This window comes from Salvia miltiorrhiza, chromosome 2 (genome assembly GCF_028751815.1).
Source record: "Salvia miltiorrhiza cultivar Shanhuang (shh) chromosome 2, IMPLAD_Smil_shh, whole genome shotgun sequence".
Classification (NCBI taxonomy): domain Eukaryota; kingdom Viridiplantae; phylum Streptophyta; class Magnoliopsida; order Lamiales; family Lamiaceae; genus Salvia; species Salvia miltiorrhiza.
Window position 1 is genome coordinate 15,879,501 of NC_080388.1, and position 22,875 is coordinate 15,902,375.

General features: G+C 36.6%; 2 protein-coding genes and 1 long non-coding RNA gene across 3 annotated transcripts; 1 reads left to right on the top strand and 2 right to left on the bottom strand.

Moving 5' to 3' along the window:
* Positions 1–5,537: 5,537 nt before the first annotated feature.
* On the bottom strand, positions 5,538–11,958 carry LOC131011356 (uncharacterized). The gene is made up of 5 exons (XR_009096871.1): positions 11,785–11,958; positions 11,327–11,449; positions 10,921–10,967; positions 6,317–6,380; positions 5,538–5,777 (listed from the first exon to the last, which is right to left on the bottom strand). It is a non-coding gene; the product is annotated as an uncharacterized LOC131011356 (long non-coding RNA).
* A 2,372-nt stretch (positions 11,959–14,330) lies between these two features.
* LOC131011357 (zeatin O-xylosyltransferase-like) lies at positions 14,331–15,940 on the bottom strand. The gene has a single exon (XM_057939153.1). It carries the CDS (start codon positions 15,895–15,897, stop codon positions 14,530–14,532), a length of 1,368 nt encoding a protein of 455 aa, XP_057795136.1. The 5' UTR covers positions 15,898–15,940; the 3' UTR covers positions 14,331–14,529.
* Positions 15,941–19,452: 3,512 nt separating this feature from the next.
* Positions 19,453–22,829, top strand: LOC131011358 (zinc finger BED domain-containing protein DAYSLEEPER-like). The gene is made up of 4 exons (XM_057939154.1): positions 19,453–19,570; positions 20,020–20,123; positions 22,281–22,602; positions 22,691–22,829. The coding sequence occupies exons 2-4, from the start codon at positions 20,034–20,036 to the stop codon at positions 22,765–22,767; spliced, it is 489 nt and encodes a 162-aa protein (XP_057795137.1). The 5' UTR covers positions 19,453–19,570; positions 20,020–20,033; the 3' UTR covers positions 22,768–22,829.
* Positions 22,830–22,875: the final 46 nt, after the last annotated feature.

Here is a 22,875-nt window from a genome sequence, read left to right on the forward strand (position 1 = left end):
CTGCATGGCTGGATTCGGCGGTGCTGACATCGGCAGCGCTGGATTCTGCACCGGAGCTAAAGTTTCCATCTTTCCCATCTTAAGATGCTCCACTTGTCTCACAAGATCGGCAACTTGCTTCTGCAGCTCAAACTGATTTGTCACGGCACTAGCCTCCACTCTCCGTCCACGGATTGACTTCTGTTGGGAGCTTTCGGCCAAGGTCTTGAAAATCTCTTTCAGATCTGCCGCAGTCTTCCGAGCTATGTTTCCTCCTGCCGTGCTGTCCACCATAAATTGGGCAGTTTGTACTAACCCATCGTAGAAGAACTGCATCAACATCACATTAGTGAACTGATGTTGAGGGCATTGACGGAGGAGTTCTTCATATCTTTCCCAAGCTTCGTGCAAAGGTTCGTCCGCTCCTTGGGTGAACTCCATTATTTTTGTTCTCAGCTCCTGTGTCTTGTGACTTGGGTAGTATTTCAGCATGAATTTTTCACAAGCATCTCCCCATGTAGTGATAGAGTTGGGCGGCAGAGATAGCATCCACGTCCTTGCCCGGTCTTTAAGTGCATAGGGGAAGCACTTGAGCTTGAGTTGGTCCTCCGTGAGAGTAAGCAGAGGAATCGTTTGCACTTGCGTGCAAAAATCTCGGATGAATTGCAGCGCATCCTCGCTTGGCATCCCGTGAAATACCGGCAGCAAATTCGAGTCATTCGGCTTGAGATTATAGTTTCTCACAGCAGCAGGGAGTACTATTGCTGACGTGTTGGTATCACCGATAACCGGCCTGGTGTAGTCTCCCATGTATTCCATGTTCTGTGCCATGACTTCTTTCTCCTCGTGTGTGTTCTGCACTGGTTGGTCAAATTCAGAACCAGCGGCTTCCTCCTCCTTTTCTACCTTGTGATCTGCCGTGTCTAAAGTCTGCTCTATACGGTCAGAGCTGGCTTCCGAGTGCGCCTCAGAATCAGAGTCAGAGTATAGCACGTCTGCTCTGGGAAGTGTGCGAGTGTTATCCAGCGGGGGAGTTAGTTTTCTTTTCAGACTACGTCGTCCCTGCATACACAACACTTAACACACGGATTACATGCACCGGGTGGAAGGGAAAGGAAAGTAGTAACGAGAAAAACAGAAATTAAATAAAGCAATTAAAAACGACACAACTAAAACGCCTAAAACTTTCCCCGGCAACGGCGCCAAAATTTGACTCAACCTAAACACCTCTAAGTTGACTCGCAAGAGTACGAGGACATCCTAGCAGTGATAAGCTAACCCAAGTCGATCTCACAAGGAAAGTTTTTAAGGGCTTCTAATTGTATCGTTAGAAAACAGTAAAGAAAGCAATAAAGAGATTGATTATTAAACTAAGACTTAGAATTAAAAACTTAATTAAAAACCGAATTATAAAATTCAACTAGACGAATTAAACTATTAAACCCTAGGCAAGATTTTAAAGAACCTAAATTAAACCTACTTATGAAATAAAATACTTGTGAATTTAAAGACTTCTAATCTAGGCGTGAAACTAAAGTGCATAATTTAAAATGCATGCATGAAAAGAAAACATAAACATAAACGAAAAGCATAAACATGATGAAACAAAGTAAATTGAATTTAAATACGAAAAACCGTAAAAACGTCTTGAATATGAAATTGTGTCACTCAATCACAATCCAAGCATAAAAACTAAATAAAACTAAATTGAAACCTAACTAGAACAATGAAAACTCGAAACTATGAAAGCACTAAGAAAGCAATTAAATCCTAAGCTTCGGATGCCAACAGCTCTCTAAGATGGCTTCTAAAACTAGGGCAAGAATTAATTATACAATGAAAACTATGGCCCTATTTATAGACTTCAACTCCTTCTGGATCACCATGGAAATTATCATGCAAAGCCGGACTCTAAAAGGAATAGAATCGTAGATGATAAGGTAACTCCAGCTATGACGCGCTCAGCAAGTAATCTCCACTCGGGCGGAAATCGCGGCTCTCGCCAGAGGAATGGCTATCGCCAGAGGAACGGATGACTTCTCTGATCTTGTCAGCGGAATGGGTTCCTCTCTGGTATTGATTCCTCTGGCGTATCTCTACCCTCTGGCATATTGACTCATCTGGCGCCTTGATTCCTCTGGCGCTTCCTCCGCTCTGGCGCTTTCTCCGCTCTGGCGGGTGATTTCTCTGGCGCACGCAATTTCTCTGACACGGAGCTTTGCTTCTCTGACTTAGTGCATTTCTCTGCTCTGGCTTCCGCGGCCTGGCTTGTCGATTTCTCTGGCTTGAGCAGATTTCACTGCTCTGACCAGCGACTTCTCTGGCGACTTCGCTTCTGCACACCAGAACACCAAAAACGCCACTTCTCTCCAAAATTGCACTCTTCCAACTCGAAAACCGAAATCTCCTGCAAAGCATAAAATAAACCATAAAACGCACCAATTTCCAGAAGATTTAACTTAAAATATGCACATGCGAACCCCTAAAATTAGAACAATTAAGCATAAATCAGCGGTGGCGTTTGTCAATGTTTTGTATGGGCAGACCTTCTACCGGAGCTACGGCGAGAGCGGTCGGCGGGGATCTGTTGAGTTGGCTCCGCGTCGCAGCAGTTCAGAGGAAGGGGAACCAACTACTAAAGCTTTTGCTGCCGACAAAGGCGGTCAACGGCGGCGGCATTTTAAAGGGATGGAGACGGCTTCTCGCCGGATTTCAGGAATCAATCGGTGCAAGGGTGCGACGGTTGCTGTATTTCTATGTGTGGGTGATTCTATTTCAACGTGAGGAGAGAGAGATTAAGGGTATGGTGGTGTAGGCGGCGTCTCATGAACCGGCGAGAGAGGCGAGCGGCAAGAGAGAGGCGACCGCCGATTTCTGGGAGATTTCTAGGAGAGGGTTGGAGACGACGAACCGCGAAGAGAGAGAGAGGCGAGCGGAGAGAGAGAGTCGACCGGCGAGAGAGATTGAGAGAGGCTATCGGAAATCAAAATGGCTGGGAAAGGGTTGGAGACGACGATTAGACGAACTAGAGAGAATGAGTGAATTTGAAATGGCTGTTACCTTGTTTAATTTAGGGTTTTTTTTTTAATTGTTAAGTCAAAGTTCATATTTTTATTTTGTTTTATTTTATATTTTATATGTTAATATTTATCTTAATTTTCTTTTATTTTTATTCAGTAATTAGTAAGGGTTATTTTGTCTTTTCAATAGTTTTTGACCCCCAAAGTCATGCTTTTATATTGTTGGCTATATAAGTCCTAAATTATCTCACTTTGGTTGCATATGTCTTTCTCCCAAGTTCTTTTGTGAACGTCCCAAAAAGGAAATATAGGAAGTTCTTTCGTGGACGGAGGGAGTATAAAACACCAGTTTTTTTTCCACCAATTTTATGGTATTTTTGTAGTTACAACATGAATTGATGACAATATTTTAGAAATTAAAAGAGAGAGGGGAGAGATGAGAGAGAAAACAATAACTAAGATAGAAGTTACGTACAAATAAGAGCATAAATAGAAGAGAACACAAATCTACATTCTTTTTTCAAATTTTCTCTTTCCTCATTCCAATTCTAAATTTCTCTCTCTTCTATTCTATTTTTCATACTTCTTTGATTTTCTAAAAATCTTCATATTTGATTTATGAAAATATATTCGATATGTATCTCAAATTAAAGATCGTGACAAGATCTTCAATTTGATGTCAAATTCAATAAATATGAATTTGAAATAAATAAGTTATTATAATTTAAAATTTTAAAATAATTAATTTTCTCTCTCCTCTCTTTTTCTACATTTTCTTTTTCTCTTTATTCAGCTCAAGTTGTTATTATATTATCTCTATTTGTATCTCTTTCTCCTACAAAATTTATTTCTCTTCTCTTTTTCTTTGATATATAAAAAAAATATTAAGTTTATTTGTTGAATTATTTTATCAAACATAACATAAAAATATTTAAATTAAGAATTATAATTAAAAAATAGGATACACTATTATCAACAAATATCGAGACAATATTATAAAAATATTTATTAATTTTAATTTTAATAGAAAATAATAATTAAATAACAAAAAATTATCTGTAAATTTATTTATTATTATACAATACTCAATTAATTTAAAATTATACTCCTACTCATTAAGTTGATAAAATAATTATGATACACTATTTTAAATCAAATACAAATATTTAAATTAACATAATTTTTTGTTATTAATTAATTTAATTCATAAATGATGAAATTTTTATATAATTTAGAATTTTAAAATAAAATAAATATTTCATGGCCCGTGCACCTTCATGAAATTTTATTTTTCCTAAATATTTTATTTTGCTTCAATTTTATCTTCGAATTCCACATTTTCAAATCTTAAAATCTGTTTGCTTAACCGCAATAATGTCTATTTATTCAGTTCTTAATTATATGTTGTACGCTGTTTTTATATATTTAATCAACTATAATCAGTCAAGCAATATTATGTTTGTATGAATGTAAATATGAAAATATTGAATCAATTGATAGGCATTATGTATAATTAGTTTGAAGATGCATAACACGACAAACATTTAAAATATATATAGACATTTGTCCTGTAAGAATGTAGAAGAACCAACATCATCGCCGATAACATTAACATACTGGTTGCTTTTGGAGATTGGTGGAATGATCTTGAAACCTAAGTAGTTAAAGAACTCCTCCCACTTTAATTTCTAGCTTGCTGTCTGAACTATTACATTAGTTTAATAGTATATTATTGGCATTGACAAATCATCATCATCTTCCTCAAACCCTTATCCTCCCCCCCCCCCCCAACAAGCTGTCGTCTCCCTCCTGCCGGCGCCGCCCCCTTCCCTCCCCCAACCCGCCGTCGCCGCGACACACAAAGAGATTCTCGGCACCTCCGTCTCCCTCAGAACTACGCCGCCACCTCCGTCGCCGTGACACACAGAGAGCCTCTCGGTATCTCCGTCTCCCTCAGAACTATGCCGCCATCTCCGTCTCCCTCTAAAAACTCGGTACACCCACCTCTCCTCCTGCGGCGACTCAGGGCAGCGGCGACATTCTAGCCCCCATTCCCTCCGATTTCCGACGACAGAAACTCTAGATCCCCAAATTCTAGCCCCCATTCCCTCCGATTTTCGACGACAAAAATGACTCACTTTCCTCTGTTTCAACATCGGCCGACAGTAGCAACTCTCTCTATTTGGAGAGGGGCTGGCGGAGATGGCCTCTCAAATTGGAGAGGGGCCAAAGGAGAGAGGCCAGCAGAGGAAGACAGGAGAAGGGCCTCTCGATTTGGTCAGGTAGCGGCAGCGGAGGGTGGGGAAAGGGGAGGCGGCGGCCGTGATACCACTCTGTCGCAGCCCAGTTCCGACACGAGTAATAGCGGGGACCGAGTATCGATACGACTAATAACAGAAAGGGGGAAGATAGAAAGAATACATAGATCAACAGCGGAAGCCCACAAAAAAAAACATGTTAAGGAAAGATCTTCATAGTTCATCAAAAGGGTATATTCGTCAACATCGTCATAACTCGATAAACATCAGGAATCTCAACATGAAAAGCAAAACAAGTATAGCTCAATTTTTATGTAGAGTCAAAATATTCAGAGTGTGATAACAAAAGGTGAACCGACTATATGTATGAAGACACATAATCGTGAGTAAAATGTTTGATTTAATATAACATAACTTCATATCAAAACTCTATCGACAAAACAGTCATATGACAGAGAAAGAAAACGTCAACCCGAAACATTCCCCACCAGCACCGCACCATACTCCCCCTCCGCTTATCCTGCACGTTTAGAAATACATGCAGGGCGTGAGTACATAAATACTCAGTGGACATATCGCCGGAAACAAAGCTGCTCATAGAGCTATAAATTGAACTTGCCACATTTCAGCAATACACAGGAATTATATCTTAAAAGAACCTGTGCAAGCAGTTTTAACCATAAACATCATAATTAAGTGTCTGCAGACAAGTACTCGACATGTATGAACCACATCTACAACTCTTCATCATCATCAAGGTACTGAGAAGTAGGTCTCCTTCTCAAGCACCGTGACCGGCCGACCCGAAGACGGCTCACAGTCACCTCAGTGTACACTAGCCCTGACAGGATAGCTATCAACTGCCTAGGACCCGATCGTCTCATCTCAACTCATCAGTAGAGGGTAAACATACAAGCTCAACATCATCATAAAAATATTGGCAAGTCAAAAATTCTCAAACATCATCATAATCTCAAAACATCAAACATCTCATAATTTCATCATCATTTAAAACAGTTTAGAAAAGCTCTTAAATTGTATACTCAAAATAATGCCCACCTGAAGACCTTACTCAAAATCTCCCGTCAAAGTGGAGTTACTTACTTCCTTGCTCTGCTCGTGTCTTCAGGGATCATCATCATTGAAAGTTCATGTCATAAAATGAATCTCGATTAGAAACTCATTGACTAATTCTCAAGCCTTAACTCATGCTCTATCTCAAATTCTATCTCCTTACTCAACTCTATATAAACTCTCCACTCATCTCACATCCTTAAGTTCAAGGATAGGTTTCAAGAAAAACATGGTTCTAAGTCTCGATTTATCTCTCATATAAGGTTCGTCTAATCTCATTCAAACACATAGGCAACACAATCACATAAGGCACATAAGAAATCACAATCAAACATCAACAAAACATGCTCTGTTTTTACACTGACTCAACTTCAAAATTTAAACTGTTCTGACTCCGATATTTCCTGGACTCGAGACTCATACCGAAAGAAAGATCTTCGAGTCTAGTTTCATTTAAAAAAAGGTAGAGTCGAAAACTCCAAGTGGTTTGAGAGATATGACGTTTTTACCACGACCTACCATTTCTGGCAGTTTTGTGCAACCTAAAGTTACAATTTTTGAAAAATAGTAAACGTTGTCAAACTGGGCTCAACTTTGGTGGATATCTAGCTAACACAATAAGGTTGATACCATAAAAATTTGGAAAGCTAGATCTCATAGGCAGCTACTAAAATGAATGACTCTTTCCCCTGTTCTCTGAAATTCTCGGTAATAATGCACAGTTTAGGTTTTGCATTTTAAAGAAATATCAAACGAAGTTGAAATGGCTTGAAATTTTACCAGGGTACTCAAGACTCACGTAGGGACTTGATATAAAATTTTCAAAGCTATTAGACATCGATAAACCGTCAATCACAGTAGGTCAGTAGGCCTACGAAATTTCTCCAATTTGGACTCAAAAATCATATATCTCAAAAACATCTCTAACTTGAATATAACATCATAACTCTCAACAACAAACTCATACCACAACTCATTTCATCACTTCTAATCATCAATCTAAACCATCACTTAACATCATAGCATGCTCAAGAACTCATATAACCATTCAAATCTTCAAATCAACTCAAGAACTCATGAATTTCCTCCAAACTTTCGAAAATTAAGAAAACCAAAGAGTTGAAGTTTTCATGCTTCAATCTTCCATCTAAACTCACATAGCACATCATAGAAGCTAGATCTATGCAACTAAAGATCACTTACCCAAGATTAAACAAAGATCAAAGTTTTTCTCTTTCATTCTTCATGATCAAGCTCCACGGTTCTCTTGGAAATTTCAAGATTTGGAAGTGTTTAAGCTTGATTTGGTGGATGATTTTGATCTTGATGTGTGTTTAGGAAGCTTTGGAGGTGCATCTATGGTGATCTTTGGAGAAAAATCGGAAGAGGGAAAGAGAGATTGAAGGTGGCCGAGAGTTGAAGTGTGAGGGAGAAGTGAGATGCTTGTCTTGTTAAGGAAGAGTGATTAAGGACAAAGCACTATTCCTAATTAATGCATGGTTCTCTCATAACTCTACACACTAATCCCTTGCCAACCTCCTTATCCACTTGCCATTTAAGATATAAGCATGTGGTAAAAATATCTCAAGTGTAGTATTAGTGGAATTAATGTAATTATGTATCTCTCTCTTGATAAAATACAACTACACTTTATTTACTCATGTGATAAAATCAAATAAAATAATAGTAACACCGAAAATAGTGTACTCGAAAATATCACATCGCATGTCTCAATAAAATATTTCTCATAAAATACTGATATGCAAAAATAATAATAACTGTATGCTATTTCCCGATTTTAAAAAAAATAATCTCGTTCTCTAAAATCTCAAAAATAATCCGTGTTAACATAACACGAAACAAATCATAGTCACATCATCATACAAACACACGTAACAAGTAGTCACGTAGACAATCACTCAAACAATCTTAGATAAAACACGGATACAATTCACATCAAAGCAATCAGTAATCATCTCTCAATTAAATCATCTTTCAGATCGACTCTCCCTTCTATAGGGTTTCTCACTCACTTATCTCAATTCTATTCTTAATCAGATGTTCCTATTAGCAATAGGACAATTAAACTCACAGATACTCGATCTCAGTTCTGCCACCAGAGCAGAGCAGAGCTAAAAGACTCGGCCAGAGCAGAGCTAAATAACTCGGTCAGAGCAGAGGAATGAATTCTCTGTCAGAGCAGAGGAAAAATTTATCGGGTCAGAGCAGAGGAATGATTTCTCTGTCAGAGCAGATGAATGAATTCTCAGTTCATAGCAGAGGAATGATTTCTCTGTCAGAGCAGAGGAATGAATTCTCGGCTGAGTAGAGGAATGATTTCTCTGTCAGAGCAGAGGAATGAATTCTCGGCTGAGTAGAGCAAGACTCAAGACAGAACAGTGCAGACAAGAGCAAACTCGAAAATTCATCAACTTTTTCATTCCCAAAGTTCATCAAACACTCTCAAACATCAAAATATTATCAGACTCATATCTCCATCTAGAATAATAACTCGTCTCATCAAAAAGTGTAACTCTAATGCTCAATATCTCTATTTATCATCATAACTCCATCTCATCTTAATTATAATCTTATATCTCAGTACCGTAGTACACTCTCTGTAGTGTCTCGGCACTACTACTACTCATAAAAGTACGGGGTGTTTGTTAGGTCCGGGGGGTCTCGAATAGGTGTATGGGGGGGGAGGGAATACACCTATAGGCTATTTTTATGACTATCTACCAACCTCAATCAGAGGGATCTCAGTCAGAGATAGAAACGAAACTTTGCATGCAAACCAGACACCTGTTTAACCGAAATAAGTATTGACCAACAGGGTTGACGACTGATACTGAAAGCTCTTCAGTAAAGAGTTATCAGTTAAGTCACTGGAACTTAACTGATCCACGTAAGGGCTTCAGTCGTGTTTGCAAAGATGAAGATGATATCTCTCTTCCTTACTATCAGAGGATAGTGAGTCAGATTGATATCATACGCAGCGGAAATTAAACTTAGTTTCGAATAGCCTCGGTGGAGCAGATAGTTGGATTAAGGTTTCTCTTTTCTGTTAGTCAGTGTTCAGTTTTATCAAATGAAATAACACAGTTATGAATGTAAAACTGAAAGCTGCAAATAACACAGAGACTTTTACGTGGTTCAGAAAAACTCTTTCCTACATCCACGGCTGGTTGATCAGACCAACAATCCACTCCGCAAGTGCTTGCCTGGTGCACTGCAAACCGTAAACTGAAGATAAACTCTCTTCAGCACCTACACACCTCGCGTAGGGTTTCCCCACCTACACACCTCGCGCTGGATTTCAGCACCTACACAACTCGCGTAGGATTTCCCTGCTAAGCACACCTCGTGCTCAGACTTCCCTTTCAGAGTTCAGAGTACCTTCCTGAATCTCCGAGTCACTCAAACACTCTTATGGGGGAGAGGTTTAAACGAGTGCCAACTATACTTACAAAGAACAAGTTCTTTGAAGCAAGTTTGACCTTTGGCTTCTGGGTACACAGAATATATGCCTAGGGTCTAAGAGAATGTATGTAATCAGCAGTGACTGATTTTGGCTTTGGAATTCTCTTCTTCGATTCAAGCTTTGAGCGGTTAAGCTTTAGGCTGAGTAGCTATTTCGGCAGAGCTTCAGCTTATGTCGTTGAATCGGTGAAGATTGAAGTGATCCTCGAGCGCTATTTGTAGGAGAACTCTTGAATAGATCCGTTGGCGTAAATCGTCCTCAAGATTTCTTCCGTTGGAGAGCAATTCGAATTTGGGCTGAGGCTTCAATCTTCGAGGTTCCTTGTCTGTGTGGAAACGGCTCTCTTTGAAGGACAGGAGATGTGACATCTCTGAAAAGTAGCCACCAGATAGGAATGACCTCTGCAGAGATAAGATATTGAGATATCTCTGCATTTAATGCGGCTGTACTTGAGCGTACGTGGCTTCCTCTGAACGTTGGAAGATCAGTCCTAGGAGGAATGTTCAACTGATACTTGACTTTAGTATCAGTCTATGGCGCGCATTAAATAATCAGTCTTCAACTGATTCTTCAACTGACACTTCAGTTGGTAACTCCAGTCTTCAGTCTTCAGTCTTCGTTCTTCAGTCTTCAGTCTTCAGTCTTCGACACCGCAACTAAACTAGAAACGAACTCTAACACTTGAGTTCAAAACGATTCTAGTCTATTACATTTAAGTCCTATGAGTTTTGGTATCATCAAAACAAGGGTTAGGATATTCCACAAGGTTCCCAACAATGTTACATAGTGGTACCTTTTTGTCGATGTAATCAGTCCACACACGAAGAGCAAATCGTGAGAGGCGGTGATTATTTGTATATGTAGCAGCGTTTACTGAGTTATCTAAATATACAGAAAATATATATTCATCCACACAGACACATAAGTTCGGTGTCTATAAGCACATTTTTGTGCTAAAAGACCACAGACAAAATCCATATGACCACAGACTTTAACAAAAATCAGCGTCGTATGTGTGATGTCATATCCAATTTTTGTTGTAATGTGGAAATCAAGAGATGAAATTAAATAAGTAGAACTTGAAATAGAAATAGAAATGGTGGACCTTGGCCGCCGAGAGCCTGAGATTTGCAGAACTTGAGGGAACAAAACCTGCACTCGTAGACTTAATTTAGGGTGCATTCTCTTTGATTGCAAATTTATTATAAAGAGAAATTAAAAACAGAAAAAGAATAAGAAAAGACCGATTTTTTTTCGTCACATTTTAGAATACGACTCTTTGATGGAAAAGATTGGAAAATATATAGTTTAACCTTTTTTCCACTCTTTTCACATGTTAAGTAAGCATGGAAAAAAATTTCACCTGCAACTGGTTCGGGCTTGCTCAAACCACAGTAGACAACAATGAACGGTATAATATATATGTATGTTCGTGCGTGCGTGCCCGGTGTCTTTTTTTTTTTTTTTGAATAGTTAGGAGTTTAGTAGCAGAGAATCATAATCGGAGTGACCTATTATGAGATACAAAGTTGGAGGTGGTAGTTTCCGTATTCATATTGCTGCTCCTACTGATTCTGTTTTGTTGAGGCCACAACATAATCGCTGCATCCATAGAGCTCAAGCATTATTCTTTCCTGCAATGTATAGTCCCGCGCCATTCATTAAGTACCAGATATAAATTCAGCATTCAGATTCTTCTTTCCCACTTCCAATGGAATAAGAAACAAATTATAATGAATTTTACCAGACAAATACAACCTCCAGATACCGAAATTACCTTATCATTACAATCCCCTATTTTCAAATAAATCAAGCTTTTGCATTAAAAAATATTAGCTCAGAATCTGTTAATTTCGTGACTTATTTTATCTCAGAGACTAGCAATAATCAATCAAAAATAACGATTCTGAGATGTTCAAAAACCTTGCTAAATCAAAACCATTATTCAACAAAACAACACAACCAATACCTTGCCTTTGTGATGCCGGATTTCGACGGGAGACGAGATAAAATAAGCCGACGGCAAGGCGAGAGGAAAAGAACGACGACGAAGAGGATTTAGCCTAGATGTTTCGGAAGTCTGCTCCTTTTCAATTAAAGATTTCCAGGTTAAGACGGAACATCCGTCGTTGATGAAAATTAAATTTTGATATTTTTTTCCCAATTTTTTTGAGACGGACAAAATTCATCGTTGTATTATTATTATTTTTTTTGTAGTTTTTTTTATAAATTTTGAGACAGTAATATATATCGTTAAAATTTAATTTTTGATATATTTATTTTCCAATTTTTAATTTAATAATTGATTATAAGGATTTACTATGTACTATTGGTTATAGAGTCTGTAGGATTTTTTTGGACTTTGAAAGTTTGTGTATTCAATCCAGACTTTTAAAAGTCATTAAAAATATAATGAATTTTAAAAAGTCTTAAAAATCCTTAGGTATCCAAAAATCTGTGGATTTTAAAATTTTATCGATTTTCATGAATTCTCCTTAAAAAATACAGATAGAGAAAATCTCACTTCATCACACGAGATTTTTGTGAATTCTTTCACCTCTCTTCTGTCCACGAGTTCTATGTAAAAACGATCACCAATATTCATATTTATAATCATCATTGTACCAATTGTAAAAAAAACTTACTCCTTTCGTCCCATGAAGCATGACACACTTCTTTTTGACACGAGAATTAAGAAATTGGTATTTTGTGTGTTAAGTGTGGTGAACATGTGAATAAAGGATAAATTTTTTGTAATTTTAGAAACGTGTCATGCTTCGTGGGACAGACCAAAAAGAAAACCGTATCATGTTTCGTGGGACAAAGGGAGTATATCCCAATTCCCAACTTGCCCTTGAAATGAATAGAGATGGTTTTCATTTTAAATTCATAATTTTAATCAGATGTTTAAAACGTTGCAGATAAGTACTCAAATCTTTCAATTTCTTTAGCAATTAAAACTTTTCTAATGAAATTTTCAATTTTTTTGTCGTCTGATATCTTGATTCGAAAAGTAAAGGTTTGGGCTTTGATTTGAGAAATCAATTTTGTTTGCTTATGTGTATATGTTGAATACTTTGGAGTCTGGAACAAAAAAGAACACTCAAACTAAGGTGGTCGTTTCTTTTTCTTCTTGTCTTCTTCGTCATCTTTTTCAATTAAGTTTAAAAAATTAAATGAAAACTAGATTTTCACGTATATTCGTAAATACTATATTCAATTGATATTAATAAATTAGATAGAACTATGAATTAAAAACAAAAATATTATATTTTAAAAACGTATTAATTCACAAACAAATTCAAATTATATGCTTCAATACTATAAAGAGTACTTTAGAGTTGTTTTGCTAATTTGCTTATCGACACTATACTGAATACATGCTTATAATCGTTACTTCGTAATTTGTTTATATTAGCACTACTTTTGTTGATTTCATCAATATTAATTTATTTTAAACAATTCTTGATTGTGCATATACGTAATTTTTATTCATTCATCAGATTTAATTACTATATAAAAAGTAAGCATGCAAAATAAGATAAAAAGAAAATGTGAGTTACTAAAACAAAAATGAATAAAAAGTTGTCTTCCTAATTTTTATCAAATCGATGAAAATCCATGAAAATTAATAATAATAATAATAATAATAATAAAGCCAAACTCTGCATAGAGTCTATGGATTTTCTAAACCCACGAAAATCCATAAACTTTTTAAAGTAAAAAAAAAAAATCCAATAGAATCTCAAACAATACAACCCCCTAAAGTTAAATGATATACTCCCTCCGTCCACGAATTAAAGCCCCGTTTGAGGGTGGGCACGGAGACTAAGAAAGCATAAAAAGGTGTTGTGGATGAAATATAAGGGTAGTTGACTAAACTGATAAAGTAGTTGACTAAAGTGTTAAAGGTGTTGTGTGGTGGGTCCACTAGTGATAAAGTGTAATAAATATAGAATATAAAAATGATAAAGTTGTTGTAAGGTGGGTCCATTAGTGGCAAATGGTAGTAAATATAGGAAAAGAAGAAGAGTAAAAAGGTACATAAAGCACAATAGGGCTTTAATTGGTGGACAAAAATTTAAGTGCAAGTAGGGCTTTAATTCGTGGACGGAGGGAGTAATTTTTTAAGTTTTAATTTTTAACAATAAATATTAATAATGATTTATTGTATCTAATATATATATATATATATATATATATATATAGAAGGATGCTAAAATAAAAATATTTCTTAAAATATAAATAGGACTTATTTTAGCCCTTAGATCATCATTCTTTAGGGTTGATTCATCACTAATCACCTTGTTGGAAGCATTTAGTAGACCTGTATTCGAATCTTGTAAATAACAAAAATTTTATTTTTTGCAATTCGTACATTTACGTGCATAGAGTTCTATGTAGAATTCGTATATTTTAGCTAGTTATTTTATATTTTAAGAAGTGTTTATAGCCTAGTCATCTCGTATATAAATATTTTGTAACAAGTAAAATTAAAAATGAGATAAAATACTGTGGGAGCAGAGGACTAATATTAAAAATATAGTGAAAACATTCAATTTTAATAATTAAAAAAAAAAAATCACTGTAGCTGATATAGCTTGCCTAAAAGACCAATAGAAAACCTGAAATTCTCTAGACGATCAAGAAAATATAAGATAAAGCTTAACTACATGATACGAATTCTGCGTTGGAAATAAAGAAACCATTTGGCCTATCTAGTGATATGGGCAATGAAGGAGTCCAACTCAATCCGCGAAGCGCCGCCGAGGTCCGTGGCCCGCCTTACGGCGGCGCTCAGCTCCTCCGCAGTCTTCCTCATCTCCTTCCCTTCTTCCGAAGCCATTAATCTTCTCACAACATTCTCAATCCTTGACGCTTTGACTAATTCAAATCTGTCTTTCCACTCCCTCACCACAATCCCCGTTTTCAAAATATCCGCAACCAACGCGGCGTTTCTGGGCTGGTCGGAATGCATAGGCCACGCCGCCATCGGCACTCCCGCGGTGACACTCTCGACGCAAGAATTCCATCCACAGTGGGTCATGAACCCCCCGATGGACGGGTGCCCCAAGATCTGCGGCTGCGGCGCCCATTCTCTCACTACCATTCCATTCTCTCCAAACCCTTCCGGCAGCTCGGCTCTTCTCACATCCCCGTCGAACACGTCGCCTTTATCGGCGTCCCTCAGCACCCAAAGGAACTTCACCCTGCTCCGCTCTAGCCCGTGAGCGAGCTCATTAATCTCCTTGTCGGATAAAGAAACCGTGGTGCCGAAAGAAACGTAGATCACTGATTTCTCCTCCTGCTTATCGAGCCACTCCAAGCATTCATGGCTGTCGTTGGAACGCGATGAAGTTGGAAGGATTGGTCCGATTGCCCAACTGGGCCTGCCCTTTTTGAGCTCCTCTCTCTCTATAACCTCCATGTAAGGCCCTTCGATCAATCTGGATGTATTGAAGATATTCCCAGACCTAATTTCGGACGGCTTTGCTTGTATGGCGAAGAATTTGGGGGCCGTTTCGGACGTCCATCCCTCGTAAGGGGGCAGCTCTTTGGGGTGTGGGACAGGGAAGGGTAACCCTAAGGCTCCGCAGATGAAGGAGATGTGAGAGAAAGCAGAGATGCAGACGAATCGGTAGGATTCGGCGTTTGGAATCTCGGCAACGTCTTGGACCACGTACGACATGAGAGGGTCGTGGATGACGACGACCCTCGTGAACTTGTGGGCCATTTGCTCGAGGTAGGCAGCGAAGGGGCCGCGGAGGCTGAGCGTGGCCTCCGTGGCGGGCGCCAGCTGCGTGGGGAATTTGTTGGTGGAGTTGGGGTTGGGTGGAGGAGAGAGGAAGGGTGGAATGGGGAAGTCGTGGAAGTTGATTCTGGCCACTTCTTGAGGGTTTAGGGCGTTGATGCGGGATCGAGCTTGGCGGTTGTGGAGGGCGGAGCCGGCGTAGTAGACGGGGACGCCGTGGGAGGAGATGAGGGACGACAGCTGCAGCATCTGGTTCAGGTGGCCTTGTGCAGGCAGCGGCACCGCGATCACGGCCACCGCAGCTGATTGTCGCTCATTGTTGGTCGTCATATAGCTAGTGTGTGTGTTAATAATTTGTAAGGGATATGATGAGTAGTAGTTGTTGTGCATGGTGGCTGAGATGGCATGCCGTATATATATATATAGGGTGAGAAAGAGAGGGAGATCGAAATTGATACGGTTTGATTTCTCGATCCGTAATGTTCTCAAAAGAGCATTCTTGTTCCATAAGTTGATGAACTTGTTCACCAAGATATTTGTGGATTTAGTTTAGCAAGTTAATAAACTTTTTCTTCGAGATGTTTGTAGTGTAGGTTTAGTCAAAGTAGGCACCTGGAATATACAAAAAACCAAATTCACCGATGCACGAATCTATGTTCATTCAAGATAGAATTAGGAAAAAAAAAAAAAAAAGATTAGAATTAGGAAATTTGTACTTATATTTTTACCAGTATATCATTTGACCGATGCAAGAGATATATACATTATACTATTATACTAACATTTCCAACACGTATGATGCCTCGAAATCATTTTCATATATATATATATAGGGGGCAGTTATTCAATAAACCACCCTTATTTTAAGAATTACGAACCATAAAAAATGCATGAATTTTATATATAACACGCATGAATAAACTGTATAAAGGTATGAATTGCAAAAAATAATTTTTTGCTACCTTTGAGATTCGAACTCAGGACCATGAATTTATCCAACAAGATGATGAATCAACCGTAGATCTTGATGATCTAAGGGTTGAAAATGGTTCCTAATTTATATTTTAAGAAGCGTTCTTATTTTAGCCTTCCCCTATATATATATATATATATATATATATTGAGTTATATAGAGAATTATTTTTCTGTTCATCATCTATACATTTTACGAACATATCAACATAAATAATTAACGGACGTATTTAGTAAAGATAGAGAAAAACTCACCACCAGCAGGATTCGAATCCGGGGCAAATTTCTGTTCATGCGGTACATTGATTTGTTCATCAAAATTATAGATCTGTTCGTTTTTATTTCACGAATTCTCTATTTTCTAAATATTTAGCATTCTATGTTGAACCTTTCTTTATATATATATATATATATATATATATATATATATATATATATATATATAGGCCAAGGTTCAATGAAGAAGGCCTAAATGTAAGTGATGAGGAGTAAGGATCTCATCAGCGCAGGACCTACGAAAATATACATGAGTCTATGTGATTAAACTAACACAGTGCAGGACTATGATGATCGCAAGGCGATAAGCCAGAACGTGGAAATCACAGAGATAACACGCCTGCGCAGCCTTGAAGACGAATGACCAAGCGCATAAATATAAATCCAACATATATTAGAATTCGTCATAAGTGGCGCTTGAGCAATATAAAGACTACTTTGCGCATAAATTATAGTTGAGCAGTCAACCACTCCCACAAAACACAATTAAACCATAATTCAGATAATTTACGAGACAATAAAACCAACATATATGTTGAATACAATTAGCATAAAATAAAAATTAATTAAGAAAATATACCTGGTTCCGGACAAACTTTCCTTTGTAGAACAAACAAACTTCAAATTTCTAGTGTTTCTTAAGTCCCAGACAATTTTTTTGTGAGTTTTGTAGGTTTGAGAAAAATTTTGTTCTGTTTTTGCTCATTCACCAAACCAATATATGGTCAAATTAACTTAGTATACCCGTGAACTAGTTGTGCGTTTTTTTTTTTTTTTTGTACATATCAATCACAAGAATTTTAGTATAGCTGCTATAGCTATAAATCTTCACGTGAAAGTGAATCAATTGTATAACCATAGTACATCAAATAGAACTTTTTTGCGCATCAGATTCTTCACGTGAAAGTGCATCAATTGATTCGTATTTTTTAGATTAATTAGATTAATTAGTTTCATAATTATATGTCCATCAAATAATTAATACTAAATGACCATCAAATTAAGATTAGTACAAAAAGGTAATACAAGATTAATTTTATGATTACAATTGGGCAAAAAAATAACTAAATCATAATGGCGCAAAAATAAAAAAATCACAATTGCACAAGAAAATAATACAATTGCTCAAAACAAAAAAAAATCACAATTGCGCAAGATTAATTTATGAATACAACATTAATTTATTTCTTGCACAAAAAATAAATTAATCACAAATTGCGCAAAAAATGAAATCCAAATTTAATGGGAAACAAATATACACATTAAACTACATATGCGCAGATTCCATTTTTGTGCAAAATGAGTCATTTTCACCAGATTTCTTGCGCATAGAATACAACAAATGCGGCAAATCTAACCCCCGTCAACTATGCGCACAAACAATAATTTTGCGCATAGTTATTGCGCATATATAACAACTATGCGGCAAAAATTGACCTCTACAAATAAGGGAACATTGTGCAGTACACGAAATTTCAAATTATATTTCAACACCCAATCATTGGCGTCCCTGAATGACATGAATGACACAAAACACAGCTTTTTTTTCTGATAAGGAAATATTAAAAAAATAGAATGAATATGGGGTGTAGCAAAAATAAAAAGTGGGTATTTCATAAATATACTTGGAAATAGAGTTGTCGATCGGTTCGGGTTCGGTTACTCGTACCCGAAATTTCGGTTACCCGAACCTGAAATTGCCATATTTCACTAACCGTTCCCGAACCGTTTTAGGAGTTCGGTTACCCATTAACCGCTTCGGTTACCCGATTCAGTTATTTGATTATCCAAAATATCCATTTAAAAAATTAAGTTTAAAAAATCAAATTCCAAATCACCCATGACCAGAGCTATCTTTCTCTTTCACGAGATTTGTACAGGGGTTTAACCCATCACACAAATAAACAATGGCTACAAATTGGTGCAGTGTCGCATTGCCTTAGAGGAAATGGGTGAACTGACGGGGAGAAAATGAATTAATAATTGAGGACAATATAATAGCGTGGAAAAACATATAAATTGTGTATAAAATATACTAGAGATGTGGGGGAACGAATTAAATAATCCAAAACTTCACGAATTGAGGACCAATTAATAATATAATACACTGCTAAAAAAAAGAATAGGGATAAGGGTTTCAAACTAACGGTTTTGGTCAAAAACAGTTATGTATGAGTGCACTTTTAATGATACATAATGATTTTACAAAACTTTGTTATCTATATATTGTTATCCAAATGTATTTATAACAGTATCAAATTAAGCGTTACATATTTGTGTTATCTATTAATAATATATATAACGATATTACTGAACCATTAAGTTATACGTTATCTATGAGCACTTGTTTTATAACTAGAGCTGTCAAAATCGGCCCGGCCCGATGGGCCGGCCCGGTCCGCCCGGGTTTAGGACTGGGTTGGGCTCTAAAACTAGAGGCCCATAAAAAACCGGGCCTAAAAAGCCCGCCCAGTGAGCCCGTCGGGCTTATCGGGTTTTCGGGCTAAAAAGCCCGGGGTTTTCGGGCTTTTTAGCCCGCCCGAAATTAATTAATTAATAATTAAATTATATATTTTAAAAATCATAAATATTAAAATTAAAATCTTAAAAGTTAAAACCCTAGCAGTAACTAATACGGTAATACCCTAAATCCTAATCACTATTGCTAATTTGAAATCAAAGCGCCGCTGTACATTGATCCATCCAAATCTCCTATCTGAATTCTAAACCATTGGCCCCTGCTGCTGCACATACGGTAAGTAATATGGCTTGTTTGAGATTTATGGTTTGCAAAATAACAAATTTGATTTAAAGAAACTTGGTTTCTTGACAATTAAGGTCATGGCTTACGTGTGGAGTTCCTTCCAAAAAATCTCATCGTGGACTAGTTGTTGCCAACTAAGTGTTGGTGATTATTAAATTGAATAAACTTGTAGCAATTAATAATATGAGCATAGCATTTGTCTATTAGATCAAAAGTCCATGCATGCATCCTACATGGGTGGCCGACACCCTTAAATTATGTGATAATCTTTCCAACAACATTATATCAAATATAGCTAGCTAGAATGTGTTTGATTTTATCATGTGATTGAAATTTCAGTTTGTGATTTATGAAAAGTGAAAGATATTGCAAAATATGATGGTTTGCTTGTGATTTATGGTTTTCTTTTGATTAATAATAATTTTGTTTTTCTATTTAAGGATTACAATAATGGATGGAATTCAAAATTTGGAGAATACGGATGATGATGTGCAAGTGGTGGAATCGGTTAATGCTCCGCCCTCTAAGAGCACTCCACATCCAGGTACTAGTACTACTTCTAAAAGTACTAAAAATGCCAGAGAGAATGATGAAGAAGTTAGTAAGGGAGCTAAAAAACCTAGGTCTGAAGTGTGGAATTTCTTTGATAAGGTCGGCAAAGTAAATGGGGTAGAAAAATGTAAATGCAAACACTGCCATAAGCTATTTACTTGTAAAGTTGAGTCTGGAACCACTCATTTAAGACGTCATACGGATAAATGTTTTAAAACCCCTCAGTATCATGATGTGAGTGCTTTGTTGGATAATCAAGCCACATTATTGAAGAAATGGAAATTTGATAGTAAGGCATATCGAGATGGATTGGCTAAAGCTATTATTAAGCATGATCTTCCATTCAATTATGCTGAATATGATGGGGTAAATGAGGTGAATAAGATTATTAATCCAGAATTCAAGCCTGTTTGTAGAAACACAGCTAGAACTGATTGTTTGAAAGTATACCATTCTGAAAAGGCGAAGCTTAAGTGTTTGTTAGCTTCTCATAATGGGCGAATTTGTTTGACGTCTGATTGTTGGACTGCTGTGACTACACAAGGTTATATGAGTGTGACTGCACATTTCTTTGATTCAAAGTGGAAGTTGCATAACAAGTTACTTTCATTTTGTGAACTAGATACACCACATTCAGGGCTTGAATTATCTTCTAAACTTCTTGGTGTGCTTAAAGATTGGGGGATAGAATCTAAAATCTTTTCACTCACATTGGATAATGCAAGTTCTTGTGATAGTATGGTGAGAATTTTAAGAGATAGATTGAATTTGCAAGATGCCTTATCATGTCGAGGTGAGTTCTTTCATGTGAGGTGTAGTGCTCATATTTTGAACTTAATTGTTCAAGAAGGTTTAAAGGCTGTGGATGATGCTTTGAAAAGAATTAGAAATAGTGTGAAATATGTGAAGGCATCCGATGGGAGGTTGAGGGATTTTCAAAAATGTGTAGAAGAGGTGCACTTAAGTAATGTTGGTGGGAGTTTCTTAAGGTTGGATGTGTGCACTAGATGGAATTCGACATATATGATGCTTGAAAGTGCTATCAAATATCGTAAGGCATTTACTACTTTGAGTTATAATGATCCCAACTACAAGTTTTGCCCGAGTGATGAAGAGTGGGAAAGAGCAGAAAGGATTTGTAAATTATTAGCCCCATTTTACACTATCACTAACTTGATATCTGGATCATCTTATCCCACCTCTAATTTGTATTTCAAGGAAATTACAACAATTGAGATGAAGTTGAATGATTTTCTAAGTTCTAATGATGAGGTGATCAAGGATATGGCGAGAAAGATGAAGGTTAAGTTTGATAAGTATTGGGAGTCATACTCCACTACTCTTGCACTTGGATGTGTTCTTGATCCAAAAAGGAAGTTGGCATTCTTGCTCTATGTGTACAAAAAGCTTTACCCCAATGACTATGAAGCAAAGTTAAAAATTGTGAAGGACGCATTGTATAAACTTTTTGCTGAGTATGAACGAGTTGGAGCTTTAAATTCACGTATGACTCCAATCACAAGTTCATCATCTATAAATGTAGCTCTTGATATGGATGTAAGTCTTCTTGCTTTAATTTTATTACACATTTTAAATTCACGTATGACTATTAATCGCATTTATCATAGAATATAATTTATTACATGACAAAGTAGTCAAATTCTTGAATAAAGGGTCTGACCGTGCGTGTGAGGCTGAACTCTCTTCCTTTTGTTTTCTAATATTTTATCACATAAATTTTATATGAATTTGTTTTAGGAGGTATCCTTAAATAGTGCATGTGTGCATTCTTATAAATACTAATGCCATCATGCATCTGACCATGTCGTTTATCTGTTCTCACCTTTAAGTTGTTTTAGTTTTTTTTTTTTTTTAAACTAGAAATATAACTTATCATATATACTACTTCATGGGAGTCACGTGATTAAAATGAAGAAACAAAACTTAGCAAGAAGAATAAATAACTGCAATAGCAAAAAGAATTATTTAATAATGTGACTCCTTGTCCATTTCATGTAAGAATGAGAGAAAGTAAGGCAGTAAGGTCTTTCGCATCCTTATGTTCATATTTTTCTTAGTGTAGTTTTTTTTATCTCATTATTAAATTTGGCATTGTTTACGATATATATGTATATATATTTCTTTGTAGGAGTATGATAAAGAATTTCTACAACAATCAGCTTGCACCGATGAATCTGAGCTTGATTTGTATTTGGAAGATAAGACTACTTTAGATGTCATTGATTATTGGAAATTGAGTGCTAAACGATTTCCCCGGCTTGCAATGATGGCTTCTGATATCTTAAGTATTCCAATCACAACTGTGGCTTCAGAATCAACATTTAGCATTGGTGGTCGCATCTTGCACAAGTATAGGAATTGTTTGCTTCCCGAAAATGTACAAGCACTCATTTGCACTCGAAATTGGTTGCATGGTTTTGAAGTTGCTGCTGGACCTGGTGATGATTCTGGTAATAATATTTATCTTACTCATTATTTATTTATATTTTGTTCTTTAATTTCTTATTATTTTTTTTATTTTTTTATTTTGTAATACAGATGAGCAGGATTCTGAAGAAAGTCGATTGTCCAAGGAAGATTCAAACATTGTCGATGTTGAATCATTGGAATCTTGATTCTTAAGTCTATTTTGTATTCTACTTTTATTTTGTTTGGATTTGTTGGTGACCTCTTATCAGATTATTTAGTTTAATTAATTTCTATTTAATTTTGTTTGGATTCGT

Excerpts from the sequence above, each read along its gene's own strand:
- LOC131011357 (XM_057939153.1), bottom strand. The coding sequence starts at position 15,897 with ATGACGACCAACAATGAGCGACAATCAGCTGCGGTGGCCGTGATCGCG.
- LOC131011358 (XM_057939154.1), top strand. The coding sequence starts at position 20,034 with ATGGAATTCAAAATTTGGAGAATACGGATGATGATGTGCAAGTGGTGG. Across the intron at positions 20,124-22,280 it reads TAAGAGCACTCCACATCCAG|GAGTATGATAAAGAATTTCT; the intron begins GTACTAGTACTA and ends ATTTCTTTGTAG. Across the intron at positions 22,603-22,690 it reads TGGACCTGGTGATGATTCTG|ATGAGCAGGATTCTGAAGAA; the intron begins GTAATAATATTT and ends TTTGTAATACAG.